The sequence below is a fragment of the Eutrigla gurnardus genome (genome assembly GCF_963514095.1).
Source record: "Eutrigla gurnardus genome assembly, chromosome: 4".
In the NCBI taxonomy this organism is placed as follows: Eukaryota; Metazoa; Chordata; class Actinopteri; order Perciformes; family Triglidae; genus Eutrigla; species Eutrigla gurnardus.
The window spans coordinates 12,041,645-12,054,252 of record NC_139918.1 but is presented as its reverse complement, the minus strand read 5'-3'; the positions used below and the strand labels follow the sequence as shown (position 1 = coordinate 12,054,252).

Sequence of the window (12,608 nt, the reverse complement as noted above, 5' to 3'; positions counted from 1 at the left end):
CACATTTACATTTCAGATCAAATAATGAAGTGTGCTTTCTGTTGATAAGTTGTGAAACGAGAGGATGCTATGAATGAAATGACATCACAAGTAAAGTGTATCAATACTACAGATCGATGGATTCAGTCACCAAAAGAAGCAGATCTGGTTCCTTGAGTCCTTCTGCATTGGGGTCTGCTGTTTGCTGCTGAGCAGGTAAAGTCCAGTGGTTTCTCATGACCAGCCAGTTACCCTCCGTCTCCAGGATGGACAAAGTCCTCCTTGGTGTCAACACTGTCCCATTTTCTTTCAAAATGCACAATTCCTTCAGGTCGTTGTCCAGGTGCAAGTGGTGAGTGGAGTTTAGGTTTGCAGTCGCTGATCAATGTGAGCCTCTTTGAGACAAAAGCAGAGTCGTCTACTGACAACAACTCACTTTCTGGTCACCTCCTTTGAAATGTAACAATGTTTGTTCGGACAATCAAGTGATAATTATGTATGAAAAATACATGCATACAATGAGTCACAACAACAATCAATGGAAGTGAGTGTGAAAAACCCAGTAGGCCTAATCCACTGGGAAAATTCTCCCACGACCACCGAGGCAACTCCAGCCAATCAAGAGGGATCAATTGCTCAGTTTGCATTCATGTCATCAACATGCAGGCAGCAGTCTCTACTATCCATATCAGAACAAATTTGCCATTTTCAAAGACTTTTGCTTGTCACAGTGACCTGTTATTCTGAAGTTTGACAGAAGTTTTGAAAATTCCTATTTTTTTCTGGTTTGTGTCAGGAGGCATGTTTGATCCTCAGTGGGAAATTATATGTAATCCATAAATCAAATATAATGTGATGCCTTACATTCAAAGTGAATGTGAAACATGATGCAAATCCAGATTGTGTCCCATCATGGCCAAGGAATAAAAATACTTGTTTTATGGCTTATCTTTGAGTTTACAAAATTACCTTTTTTGACATAAGGATTTCAGTGTCTGTGGTTTGATTGTAGTCTTGGGAAATATTGTTTTACTTCAACCAGACTGACTAAATGAGGTTATCGCTAACTACACATTGTGTACTTAATGTGATTCATTATATCTAAATTAAACAAAAACCCCTTCATGAACAAAAATGGGAAAAAATGTGTGCGAAAATATTGAGCTTTCAGAAAATTTATTGCAGTTTCAATTTCAAAATACCAATATTGTAGTTTACAGTACCAATATAACTTTTTTTTTTAATCATGAACATGATCAACTGTCATGTTTGACTACTGATCTCAGAGCAGTGAAGAACCAACAATCCGCAGCAAACATGGAGACACAATGGGTTGAAGAGTTAAAAGACTGAATTCAACTGTTAACTGACTTCTGTCTATTTGAGTTTACAGAGCACAACAGATTCCCCGTAACAGAAATCTAAAGAAAATCCAGCATGGAGAGGCTCAGTGAACCTGGTCTGGACTCTGTGGAGGAGAGTCATGGTCTTGGAGACCCTATAGAAGGACAGTATACCTGCTCCGTGATCCAGGTACACTCCTACTTTGGAGGACGGAGGACCTGAGACGCGAGTTAGGACTTTGTTGTGAATGAGTTCATATCTCTTATTGTCACTTGCTAATGCCCAAGATTTATCACTGTATCCAAACCCAACTTCTTGCAGGTTACCTTTTCTGATGTTACTCTTGTATGCGACTGCTATAGAAATTAACCCCCCAGTGTTCTCCACCTCCCAGTAACAGCGTCCAGTCAGACTCTCTCTACTCAGGACCTGATTCCAATCTTGGAATCTGTCTCTGTGATTACGAACGGTCTGTCCTGGTACCGTCATTGTTACTTTCCTGTTCCCCTCAGATAATATCAAGTCTCTGTGTGCCGTGTTTGGATCCAGTGTGAGTGCACATGAATATTTTAAGAATTCAGCTCTGGTCCTGGGCTCTGGTTGCGGCAGTGAAACAACCACATCAGTCCCTTTAGCCAAGACCTTCATCCATTTCTCTGTCAGAACATCATGCAGGTCCTCTCTGACCGCTGACACAGCCGCTGTCACGTCCTCAAAGTTGCGCAGAGGACGGGTGTTGATGCTGGATGAGTGTGTGGACTCACCGAGTGGTGACAGCGACGGGTAGTCCTCCACTGCTTTATCAGCAGAGTGGTTGATAGCCTCCACCTCCTGTTGGAGCAGCTTCACATCTTTGTCTCTTTCCTGGATTCTCTGCTGGATGTTTAGTCGACTCACATCCAACTCTCTCTGCCTCTCAGTCCTTTCTGCTGCAGCTGAGACTGTGTCGTGGCCTTTGTGTTCCTCCACAGCGCAGAGATAACAGATAGACTGCTGATCAGTCTGCAGAACATCTTCATCACCTCATCATGACGAGAGCACACGTTCTCCTGGAGCTTGTTGGAGGGCTCCACCAGCTGATGTTTCTTGAATGCTGGTGATTCATAATGAGGCTGGAGGTGTTTCTCACAGTAAGAGGCCAGACACACCAGACAGGACTTGAGGGCTTTCAGTTTCCTCCCAGTGCAGAAATCACAGGCCACATCTTCAGGTCCAGCATAGCAGAGACCAGCAGGAGCAGCTTGGAGTCCAGTCTTCTTCAGCTCCTCCACCAAAACTGCCAACATGGTGTTTTTCAGCAGGACAGGCCTCGGTGTAAAGGTCTGCCTACACTGAGGGCAGCTGTGGATCTCCTTCTTATCCCAGTAGGTTTCAATACACTTCATGCAGTAGGTGTGTCCACAGGGAATAGTCACCGGGTCCTTCAGTAGATCCAAACAGATGCAACAAGAGAAGGTTTCCTGGTCCAGGTTGAGTCTTTTCTGTTCCATTTCTCCTCTCAGTGAACAAAGAGTTTCTCTGAACAAAGTCAGCAGCAGCTCTGACCAACAGGCAGAGACGAGCTGTTTTTATAGCAGGAGATGGAGGGAGGGGTTACCAAGGTTTCTGGTATTCAGAACTTGATTGGACCGCAGCAGAGTGGGGGCGGGCCCTTAGAGGTCATTGGTCGGTCGGTTGGAGCGTCCCCATTGGCTCGTTCAAAGAGACAAAGAGCTCCAAATCCAAATGGACATAAGTGCCTATTGTGGTGTAATTAAGTTTATGGGGAAAATGTGACAAAATGACTCCTGCTATGTATTGAAATGGCTGAATGGATTTCTTTATTAGCTGTTCTCCTTTGGATTCTCACTGATTAGAGGTTTTATTTTAGTGTGCAACATAATATCAGTCATGTTTCATAGAAGTGTTGAGGTTGGTTTTGGACTGTTTCCCATGTTTCCATCTCCTGAAGTTCAGGTTGACCACATTTGAAGATTTTATGTCAGGTGATGTTTACACATTTACATTTCAGATCAAATAATGAAGTGTGCTTTCTGTTGATTAGTTGTGAAACGAGAGGATGCTATGAATGAAATGACATCACAAGTAAAGTGTATCAATACTACAGATCGATGTATTCAGTCACCAAAAGAAGCAGACCTGGTTCCTTGAGTCCTTCTGGATTGGGGTCTGCTGTTTGCTGCTGAGCAGGTAAAGTCCAGTGGTTTCTCATGACCAGCCAGTTAACCTCCCTCTCCAGGATGGACAAAGTCCTCCTTGGTGTCAACACTGTCCCATTTTCTTTCAAAATGCACAATTCCTTCAGGTCGTTGTCCAGGTGCAAGTGGTGAGTGGAGTTTAGGTTTGCAGTCGCTGATCAATGTGAGCCTCTTTGAGACAAAAGCAGAGTCGTCTACTGACAACAACTCACTTTCTGGTCACCTCCTTTGAAATGTAACGATGTTTGTTCGGACAATCAAGTGATAATTATGTATGAAAAATACATGCATACAATGAGTCACAACAACAATCAATGGAAGTGAGTGTGAAAAACCCAGTAGGCCTAATCCACTGGGAAAATTCTCCCACGACCACCGAGGCAACTCCAGCCAATCAAGAGGGATCAATTGCTCAGTTTGCATTCATGTCATCAACATGCAGGCAGCAGTCTCTACTATCCATATCGGAACAAATTTGCCATTTTCAAAGACTTTTGCTTGTCACAGTGACCTGTTATTCTGAAGTTTGACAGAAGTTTTGAAAATTCCTATTTTTTTCTGGTTTGTGTCAGGAGGCATGTTTGATCCTCAGTGGGAAATGATATGTAATCCATAAATCAAATAAAATGTGATGCCTTACATTCAAAGTGAATGTGAAACATGATGCAAATCCAGATTGTGTCCCATCATGGCCAAGGAATGAAAATACTTGTTTTATGGCTTATCTTTGAGTTTACAAAATTGCCTTTTTTGACATAAGGATTTCAGTGTCTGTGGTTTGATTGTAGTCTTGGGAAATATTGTTTTACTTCAACCAGTCTGACTAAATGAGGTTATCTCTAACTACACATTGTGTACTTAATGTGATTCATTATATCTAAATTAAACAAAAACCCCTTCATGAACAAAAATGGGAAAAAATGTGTGTGAAAATATTGAGCTTTCAGAAATTTATTGCAGTTTCAATTTCAAAATACCAATATTGTAGTTTACAGTACCAATATAACTTTTTTTTTTAATCGTGAACATGATCAACTGTCATGTTTGACTACTGATCTCAGAGCAGTGAAGAACCAACAATCTGCAGCAAACATGGAGACACAATGGGTTGAAGAGTTAAAAGACTGAATTCAACTGTTAACTGACTTCTGTCTATTTGAGTTTACAGAGCACAACAGATTCCCCGTAACAGAAATCTAAAGAAAATCCAGCATGGAGAGGCTCAGTGAACCTGGTCTGGACTCTGTGGAGGAGAGTCATGGTCTTGGAGACCCTATAGAAGGACAGTATACCTGCTCCGTGATCCAGGTACACTCCTACTTTGGAGGACGGAGGACCTGAGACGCGAGTTAGGACTTTGTTGTGAATGAGTTCATATCTCTTATTGTCACTTGCTAATGCCCAAGATTTATCACTGTATCCAAACCCAACTTCTTGCAGGTTACCTTTTCTGATGTTACTCTTGTATGCGACTGCTATAGAAATTAACCCCCCAGTGTTCTCCACCTCCCAGTAACAGCGTCCAGTCAGACTCTCTCTACTCAGGACCTGATTCCAATCTTGGAATCTGTCTCTGTGATTACGAACGGTCTGTCCTGGTACCGTCATTGTTACTTTCCTGTTCCCCTCAGATAATATCAAGTCTCTGTGTGCCGTGTTTGGATCCAGTGTGAGTGCACATGAATATTTTAAGAATTCAGCTCTGGTCCTGGGCTCTGGTTGCGGCAGTGAAACAACCACATCAGTCCCTTTAGCCAAGACCTTCATCCATTTCTCTGTCAGAACATCATGCAGGTCATCTCTGACCGCTGACACAGCCGCTGTCACGTCCTCAAAGTTGCGCAGAGGACGGGTGTTGATGCTGGATGAGTGTGTGGACTCACCGAGTGGTGACAGCGACGGGTAGTCGTGTAGAAACTGGTTGTGATCCTCTGTGTGTGAGAGCTTCTCCAGCTCAGCGTCTTTCCTCTTCAGCTCACTGATCTCCTGCTCCAGCTTCTCCTGAAGCTCTGTGACTCGACTCAATTCAGTTTCCTGCCGGGATCTGACCTGCTGCTTCACGTCAGAGCGTCTTTTCTCCATAAGACGGATCAGCTCAGTGAACATCACCTCACTGTCCTCCACTGCTTTATCAGCAGAGTGGTTGATAGCCTCCACCTCCTGTTGGAGCAGCTTCACATCTTTGTCTCTGTCCTGGATTCTCTGCTGGATGTTTAGTCGACTCACATCCAACTCTCTCTGCCTCTCAGTCCTTTCTGCTGCAGCTGAGACTGTGTCGTGGCCTTTGTGTTCCTCCACAGCGCAGAGATAACAGATAGACTGCTGATCAGTACGGCAGAACATCTTCATCACCTCATCATGACGAGAGCACACGTTCTCCTGGAGCTTGTTGGAGGGCTCCACCAGCTGATGTTTCTTGAATGCTGGTGATTCATAATGAGGCTGGAGGTGTTTCTCACAGTAAGAGGCCAGACACACCAGACAGGACTTGAGGGCTTTCAGTTTCCTCCCAGTGCAGAAATCACAGGCCACATCTTCAGGTCCAGCATAGCAGAGACCAGCAGGAGCAGCTTGGAGTCCAGTCTTCTTCAGCTCCTCCACCAAAACTGCCAACATGGTGTTTTTCAGCAGGACGGGCCTCTGTGTAAAGGCCTGACTACACTGAGGGCAGCTGTGGATCTCCTTCTTATCCCAGTAGCTTTCAATACACTTCATGCAGTAGCTGTTTCCACAGGGAATAGTCACCGGGTCCTTCAGTAGATCCAAACAGATGCAACAAGAGAAGGTTTCCTGGTCCAGTTTGAGTCTTTTGTGTTCCATTTCTCCTCTCAGTGAACAAAGAGTTTCTCTGAACAAAGTCAGCAGCAGCTCTGACCAACAGGCAGAGACGAGCTGTTTTTATAGCAGGAGATGGAGGGAGGGGTTACCAAGGTTTCTGGTATTCAGAACTTGATTGGACCGCAGCAGAGTGGGGGCGGGCCCTTTGAGGTCATTGGTCGGTCGGTTGGAGCGTCCCCATTGGCTTGTTCAAAGAGAGAAAGAGCTCCAAATCCAAATGGACATAAGTGCCTATTGTGGTGAAATTAAGTTTATGGGGAAAATGTGACAAAATGACTCCTGCTATGTATTGAAATGGCTGAATGGATTTCTTTATTAGCTGTTGTCCTTTTGATTCTCACTGATTAGAGGTTTTATTTTAGTGTGCAACATAATATCAGCCATGTTTCATAGAAGTGTTGAGGTTGGTTTTGGACTTTTTCTCATGTTTCCATCTCCTGAAGTTCAGGTTGACCACATTTGAAGATTTTATGTCAGGTGATGTTTACACATTTACATTTCAGATCAAATAATGAAGTGTGCTTTCTGTTGATTAGTTGTGAAACGAGAGGATGCTATGAATGAAATGACATCACAAGTAAAGTGTATCAATACTACAGATCGATGGATTCAGTCACCAAAAGAAGCAGATCTGGTTCCTTGAGTCCTTCTGGATTGGGGTCTGCTGTTTGCTGCTGAGCAGGTAAAGTCCAGTGGTTTCTCATGACCGGCCAGTTACCTCCCTCTCCAGGATGGACAAAGTCCTCCTTGGTGTCAACACTGTCCCATTTTCTTTCAAAATGCACAATTCCTTCAGGTCGTTGTCCAGGTGCAAGTGGTGAGTGGAGTTTAGGTTTGCAGTCGCTGATCAATGTGAGCCTCTTTGAGACAAAAGCAGAGTCGTCTACTGACAACAACTCACTTTCTGGTCACCTCCTTTGAAATGTAACGATGTTTGTTCGGACAATCAAGTGATAATTATGTATGAAAAATACATGCATACAATGAGTCACAACAACAATCAATGGAAGTGAGTGTGAAAAACCCAGTAGGCCTAATCCACTGGGAAAATTCTCCCACGACCACCGAGGCAACTCCAGCCAATCAAGAGGGATCAATTGCTCAGTTTGCATTCATGTCATCAACATGCAGGCAGCAGTCTCTACTATCCATATCGGAACAAATTTGCCATTTTCAAAGACTTTTGCTTGTCACAGTGACCTGTTATTCTGAAGTTTGACAGAAGTTTTGAAAATTCCTATTTTTTTCTGGTTTGTGTCAGGAGGCATGTTTGATCCTCAGTGGGAAATTATATGTAATCCATAAATCAAATAAAATGTGATGCCTTACATTCAAAGTGAATGTGAAACATGATGCAAATCCAGATTGTGTCCCATCATGGCCAAGGAATGAAAATACTTGTTTTATGGCTTATCTTTGAGTTTACAAAATTGCCTTTTTTGACATAAGGATTTCAGTGTCTGTGGTTTGATTGTAGTCTTGGGAAATATTGTTTTACTTCAACCAGTCTGACTAAATGAGGTTATCTCTAACTACACATTGTGTACTTAATGTGATTCATTATATCTAAATTAAACAAAAACCCCTTCATGAACAAAAATGGGAAAAAATGTGTGCGAAAATATTGAGCTTTCAGAAATGTATTGCAGTTTCAATTTCAAAATACCAATATTGTAGTTTACAGTACCAATATAACTTTTTTTTTAAATCGTGAACATGATCAACTGTCATGTTTGGCTACTGATCTCAGAGCAGTGAAGAACCAACAATCTGCAGCAAACATGGAGACACAATGGGTTGAAGAGTTAAAAGACTGAATTCAACTGTTAACTGACTTCTGTCTATTTGAGTTTACAGAGCACAACAGATTCCCCGTAACAGAAATCTAAAGAAAATCCAGCATGGAGAGGCTCAGTGAACCTGGTCTGGACTCTGTGGAGGAGAGTCATGGTCTTGGAGACCCTATAGAAGGACAGTATACCTGCTCCGTGATCCAGGTACACTCCTACTTTGGAGGACGGAGGACCTGAGACGCGAGTTAGGACTTTGTTGTGAATGAGTTCATATCTCTTATTGTCACTTGCTAATGCCCAAGATTTATCACTGTATCCAAACCCAACTTCTTGCAGGTTACCTTTTCTGATGTTACTCTTGTATGCGACTGCTATAGAAATTAACCCCCCAGTGTTCTCCACCTCCCAGTAACAGCGTCCAGTCAGACTCTCTCTACTCAGGACCTGATTCAAATCTTGGAATCTGTCTCTGTGATTACGAACGGTCTGTCCTGGTACCGTCATTGTTACTTTCCTGTTCCCCTCAGATAATATCAAGTCTCTGTGTGCCGTGTTTGGATCCAGTGTGAGTGCACATGAATATTTTAAGAATTCAGCTCTGGTCCTGGGCTCTGGTTGCGGCAGTGAAACAACCACATCAGTCCCTTTAGCCAAGACCTTCATCCATTTCTCTGTCAGAACATCATGCAGGTCATCTCTGACCGCTGACACAGCCGCTGTCACGTCCTCAAAGTTGCGCAGAGGACGGGTGTTGATGCTGGATGAGTGTGTGGACTCACCGAGTGGTGACAGCGACGGGTAGTCGTGTAGAAACTGGTTGTGATCCTCTGTGTGTGAGAGCTTCTCCAGCTCAGTGTCTTTCCTCTTCAGCTCACTGATCTCCTGCTCCAGCTTCTCCTGAAGCTCTGTGACTCGACTCACTTCAGTTTCCTGCCGGGATCTGACCTGCTGCTTCACGTCAGAGCGTCTTTTCTCCATGAGACGGATCAGCTCTGTGAACATCACCTCACTGTCCTCCACTGCTTTATCAGCAGAGTGGTTGATAGCCTCCACCTCCTGTTGGAGCAGCTTCACATCTTTGTCTCTGTCCTGGATTCTCTGCTGGATGTTTAGTCGACTCACATCCAACTCTCTCTGCCTCTCAGTCCTTTCTGCTGCAGCTGAGACTGTGTCGTGGCCTTTGTGTTCCTCCACAGCGCAGAGATAACAGATAGACTGCTGATCAGTACGGCAGAACATCTTCATCACCTCATCATGACGAGAGCACACGTTCTCCTGGAGCTTGTTGGAGGGCTCCACCAGCTGATGTTTCTTGAATGCTGGTGATTCATAATGAGGCTGGAGGTGTTTCTCACAGTAAGAGGCCAGACACACCAGACAGGACTTGAGGGCTTTCAGTTTCCTCCCAGTGCAGAAATCACAGGCCACATCTTCAGGTCCAGCATAGCAGAGACCAGCAGGAGCAGCTTGGAGTCCAGTCTTCTTCAGCTCCTCCACCAAAACTGCCAACATGGTGTTTTTCAGCAGGACAGGCCTCGGTGTAAAGGCAGGTCTACACCGGACCGAAAATCGGCGTCTTTGATACCCCTTTTCCACCAACGCGAACTTAGTTCAAGAGCCGGGCCGGTGCCGTGCTGGTTCGCAGTTGGTTCAACTTGCGAACCGTCCGAGAACCTGTTTGCGTTTCCACCGGCTAGAGAGCCCAGAGAACCACGTCATTACGTCACTGTATACGTCTGAGGTTTCCCCGCAGCGCTAATTTCAAGCATAGCAGACATGTCTCTTCAGAAAAGGTGTTTATTTTGGTAAATAATACAATAACAATAAAATACACAAAATACTAAAATCACATCATTTTTTAAAGTTTAGAACAGTGTGTGATCAATAGATCGGAGTGTTTGATGTTTAGTCATCTGCAGGTTGGACCTCCGTTCATCGCCGATGTCCGACAGCTCTACAAACACAAACCAGAGAACAGCGGTTTAATCACAAACGTGTCCACGACGCTGTGAACACAGATGTTATGTTACGTTGGTAGTTGGTAACGTTTAGTTAACGGCAGTCAGAAAGTGGCATGCTAACGTTGTTGTTAGCAATATCACGCTAGCTGGCTAGCTAGCCGGTCAGCTTACATTACCCAAGGAAGCAAAGCCACTAGTTGCTGCTGTTACGAACGTAATCACTAGCTTGGTAAACTAAACAGAAATGTGTCGTTAGTTTGCAACGAGGTGAAACATTTTAAAAGTGAAACTTACCGGGAACAGTAACGTTAGTAAAACTCCGCAGCGGCGTATTTTCCCCCGTTGCCTCGAGCGTTAACCCCGCCCCCAGCCCCTAACGTAAGCCGGGGCCGGTTCCAGCCCAGCAAAGAATTGGGGCCGCTCGGGAACCAGTTTTCCAGGCTGAGAGCCGGCTCTTTGTCTGTGGAAACAGGAAGAACTGGTTCGCGATTGGGCACCGGCTCCGAACCGGCCCTCAAAATGCCTCGGTGGAAAAGGGGTATGAGAGAGTCGGCGTCCGTGACATGAGTCTCCTTGGTGTGGTCGCTCGAATCGGCCCACGTCGGCGTTCATTTCAGCCGATTCAAATGTGTAATCCGCCATTGGAGTCGGCCATATTAAGTAGCCCGACTTCATTTACCAACGCAAGTCGGGCAGTCGGTGCGGTGTGGACCCGCCTTAAAGGTCTGCCTACACTGAGGGCAGCTGTGGATCTCCTATTTTATCCCAGTAGGTTTCAATACACTTCATGCAGTAGCTGTGTCCACATGGACTAGTCACCGGGTCCTTCAGTAGATCCAAACAGATGCAACAAGAGAAGGTTTCCTGGTCCAGGTTGAGTCTTTTCTGTTCCATTTCTCCTCTCAGTGAACAAAGAGTTTCTCTGAACAAAGTCAGCAGCAGCTCTGACCAACAGCTAAGCTAAAGAGTCATGATCCTGGAGGGATAGCTCAGGGCTTGTGCCCTTTTCTACCCATAATTTGTGATGTCAGGAGGGGGCGGAGGTTTTAGCGCATGAAGACCAAGGCACAAATAAACAAATAAAAATAACAATAAACCAAACACCGTGTGTGCATGTTATTTACATTACTGTGTGTGTGTGTGTGTGTGTGTGTGTGCATGTGATGTGATGTTAGGAGAAGTGATCTACAAGTTCATTAATTCAGTTCTGGGGGCTTTGGGGGGTCTGTAAGTGGGGGTCTTTGGCCAGCTGCAGCATGAATGACATGGGGGTATCAACTGTGGTGTGTGCTTCCTGTATGGTTTTCTGGAGTGAAGGGTTGTTAATTGCTGTTCTCATGTATTTCCGTGCTATGACTTGGTGTCTCTGTCTGACAGTCTGGATGCCGGTTATGGTGTGGATGTAATGGTTGCTGATGTAGGATGGGAGTCTGTGAGCCAGTTTCAGTGCTTTGTTTTGAATGACTTGTAGTCGTTGTAGCTGGTTGTCCGAGAGGGTGATCCACAGAGGGCTTTGAGGTGGTTGAGTCTGTTGTTTGCTTTTTGTTCCAGGTTATTGATGTGTTTGGTCCAGGTCATATTGTTTTGAAATGTTACACCGAGGAATGTTGTGTCTTTGCTGGTATTGATTTGGTGATTGTTCAGTGACAGGTTGATGTTGTTGGTCTGCAGGTGTGGGTTTTTGGTGAAGAGGATGCATTGGGTCTTGACAGGGTTCAGTTTGATTCTCCACAAGTTTGTCCAGGTTTCTATTTTTTTTTTTTTTTCAAAATCTTTTTATTGAAGAATACAATTAGATATTTCCAATTACAGGGATACAATTATCCTTTTCTTTTTCTTTTAACATATATGTATATGTAAACAGTCACATATACACATAAACAAACGAAAATTAACAAAAACACACTCTGATAAAATTGTAGAGGAAAAATAATTACATTAAATTACAGAGTGCAGAATAAAAAAAACAAACAAACAAACATACAAAAACAGTGAACACCCCCCCACCCACCCATGCCCCAACTCGGCACATCACGACAAACACGCATACTACTGGTTGTTTATGCAATATAAAATGTACAATGGTAATAGGCAGAAATTCAATCAGGTAGTACCTAAATTAGTGAAATAGGAAATAAAGGGTTGCCATTTGTGGAAAAATGTTACTGTACATCCTCTTAATGTATATTTAATTTTCTCAAGCTTTAAAAAAAACATCATGTCTTTAAGCCACCGGGAAACAGAAGGATATTTAGCAGATTTCCAATGTAACAATAATAAACGTCTTGCAAGTAAGGATGTGAAAGCTATAATATCCTTTTGTGTAGAGTTGAGTGCAAGTGAGGGGTTAGGAATCCCAAATATAGCAATCAGAGGGCAAGGTTGGAGATTTACACCAAGAACAGTTGACATAATAACAAAATAACCCGCCCAAAAATCTTTCAGAACAGGACATAGAAAAAACATATGACTGAGGTGACAAGGAGAGCCATGAC

The 12,608-nt window shown here is 43.9% G+C and overlaps 3 protein-coding genes across 3 annotated transcripts; all 3 read right to left on the bottom strand.

Annotated features, from left to right (window-relative positions):
- Window positions 1-213: 213 nt before the first annotated feature.
- LOC311012443 (tripartite motif-containing protein 16-like) lies at window positions 214-2,609 on the bottom strand (the record flags this gene model as incomplete). The annotated part of the gene is made up of 4 exons (XM_084007904.1): window positions 214-238; window positions 1,436-1,536; window positions 1,819-1,872; window positions 2,397-2,609. The coding sequence occupies 4 exons, from the start codon at window positions 2,607-2,609 to the stop codon at window positions 214-216; spliced, it is 393 nt and encodes a 130-aa protein (XP_083864030.1).
- A 2,064-nt stretch (window positions 2,610-4,673) lies between these two features.
- Window positions 4,674-6,314, bottom strand: LOC311012442 (tripartite motif-containing protein 16-like; the record flags this gene model as incomplete). The annotated part of the gene is made up of 1 exon (XM_084007903.1): window positions 4,674-6,314. The coding sequence occupies exon 1, from the start codon at window positions 6,234-6,236 to the stop codon at window positions 4,674-4,676; it is 1,563 nt and encodes a 520-aa protein (XP_083864029.1). The 5' UTR covers window positions 6,237-6,314.
- A 1,886-nt stretch (window positions 6,315-8,200) lies between these two features.
- Window positions 8,201-11,007, bottom strand: LOC311012441 (tripartite motif-containing protein 16-like; the record flags this gene model as incomplete). The annotated part of the gene is made up of 3 exons (XM_084007902.1): window positions 8,201-8,359; window positions 8,663-9,595; window positions 10,882-11,007. The coding sequence occupies 3 exons, from the start codon at window positions 11,005-11,007 to the stop codon at window positions 8,201-8,203; spliced, it is 1,218 nt and encodes a 405-aa protein (XP_083864028.1).
- Between the last annotated feature and the right edge of the window lie 1,601 nt (window positions 11,008-12,608).